Raw genomic sequence first — 743 nt, forward strand, 5'->3', positions numbered from 1 at the left:
AGAGCCCCTATAGCACCCATAGGCACCGGCAGAGCCCCTATAGCACCCATAGGCACCGGAAGAGCCCATTAGCCCCCGCAAGAACCCCTATAGCCCCCATAGGTACCGGCAGAGCCCCTCCACCCCGAGAGTCACTGGAAGAAGCCCCATTGGCACCAGCGCAGTGCCATCACCCCTTTGGTACTTGAAGAACCCCTATAGCCCGCCCCCTCCCCTATAGCATCTATAGGCACCGGAAGAGGCCCTGCTGGAAGAGGGAGAGGCGTCGGGTCTTGCGGATGAGGACGTCGGCGATCTGGCACATCTCGATGCTGATGAAGAAGACGGTGTAGCAGGTGTACTGCTGGTAGCGGCGCTGCTCGAAGGTCTACGGGCGACGTATAGATCAGCGAGAGGAGGCCGTATAGGGGCCTATAGGGGGGGGTCTATAGGGCCTGGACGTACCCATTGTTGGCCGTAGCTGTCCTGCAGCTCCTGCTCGTGGGTGTCCTCCCAACGCGGGCGCAAGCCCAAGCAGAGCAGAGGCCACCAACCCTCCTGCGCCATCGCCACAAAGTAGTCGGTGAAGCCGGCGAAGGACTGGATGGCACCTACCGGGGTGGGGTGGGGTTAGCTTGGGGACCCAAGTGTCCCAGCACCCAGGGACCCCAGGACCAAGGGACCTGGGTGTCCAAGAACCCAGGTGTCCAAGTGGCCAGGGACTCAGGAACCCAGGCATGTGGGTGGCCAGGGACCAAGGGGAC

General features: G+C 62.6%; 1 protein-coding gene across 1 annotated transcript in view; it reads right to left on the reverse strand.

Moving 5' to 3' along the window:
• The window catches only part of LOC104079965 (potassium-transporting ATPase alpha chain 1-like), a gene marked incomplete at both ends in the record, with an annotated part of 1,713 nt that extends 1,123 nt beyond the window's left edge, over positions 1 to 590 (reverse strand). Inside the window, 2 exons of the mRNA XM_009582183.1 lie at positions 234 to 367; positions 445 to 590. Of these exons, the coding sequence (XP_009580478.1) occupies positions 234 to 367; positions 445 to 590 (280 nt within the window). The remainder of the gene's footprint in view (positions 1 to 233; positions 368 to 444) is intronic.
• Positions 591 to 743: the final 153 nt, after the last annotated feature.

The sequence above is a fragment of the Fulmarus glacialis genome, unplaced genomic scaffold (assembly GCF_000690835.1).
Source record: "Fulmarus glacialis isolate BGI_N327 unplaced genomic scaffold, ASM69083v1 scaffold41997, whole genome shotgun sequence".
Lineage (NCBI taxonomy): Eukaryota > Metazoa > Chordata > Aves > Procellariiformes > Procellariidae > Fulmarus > Fulmarus glacialis.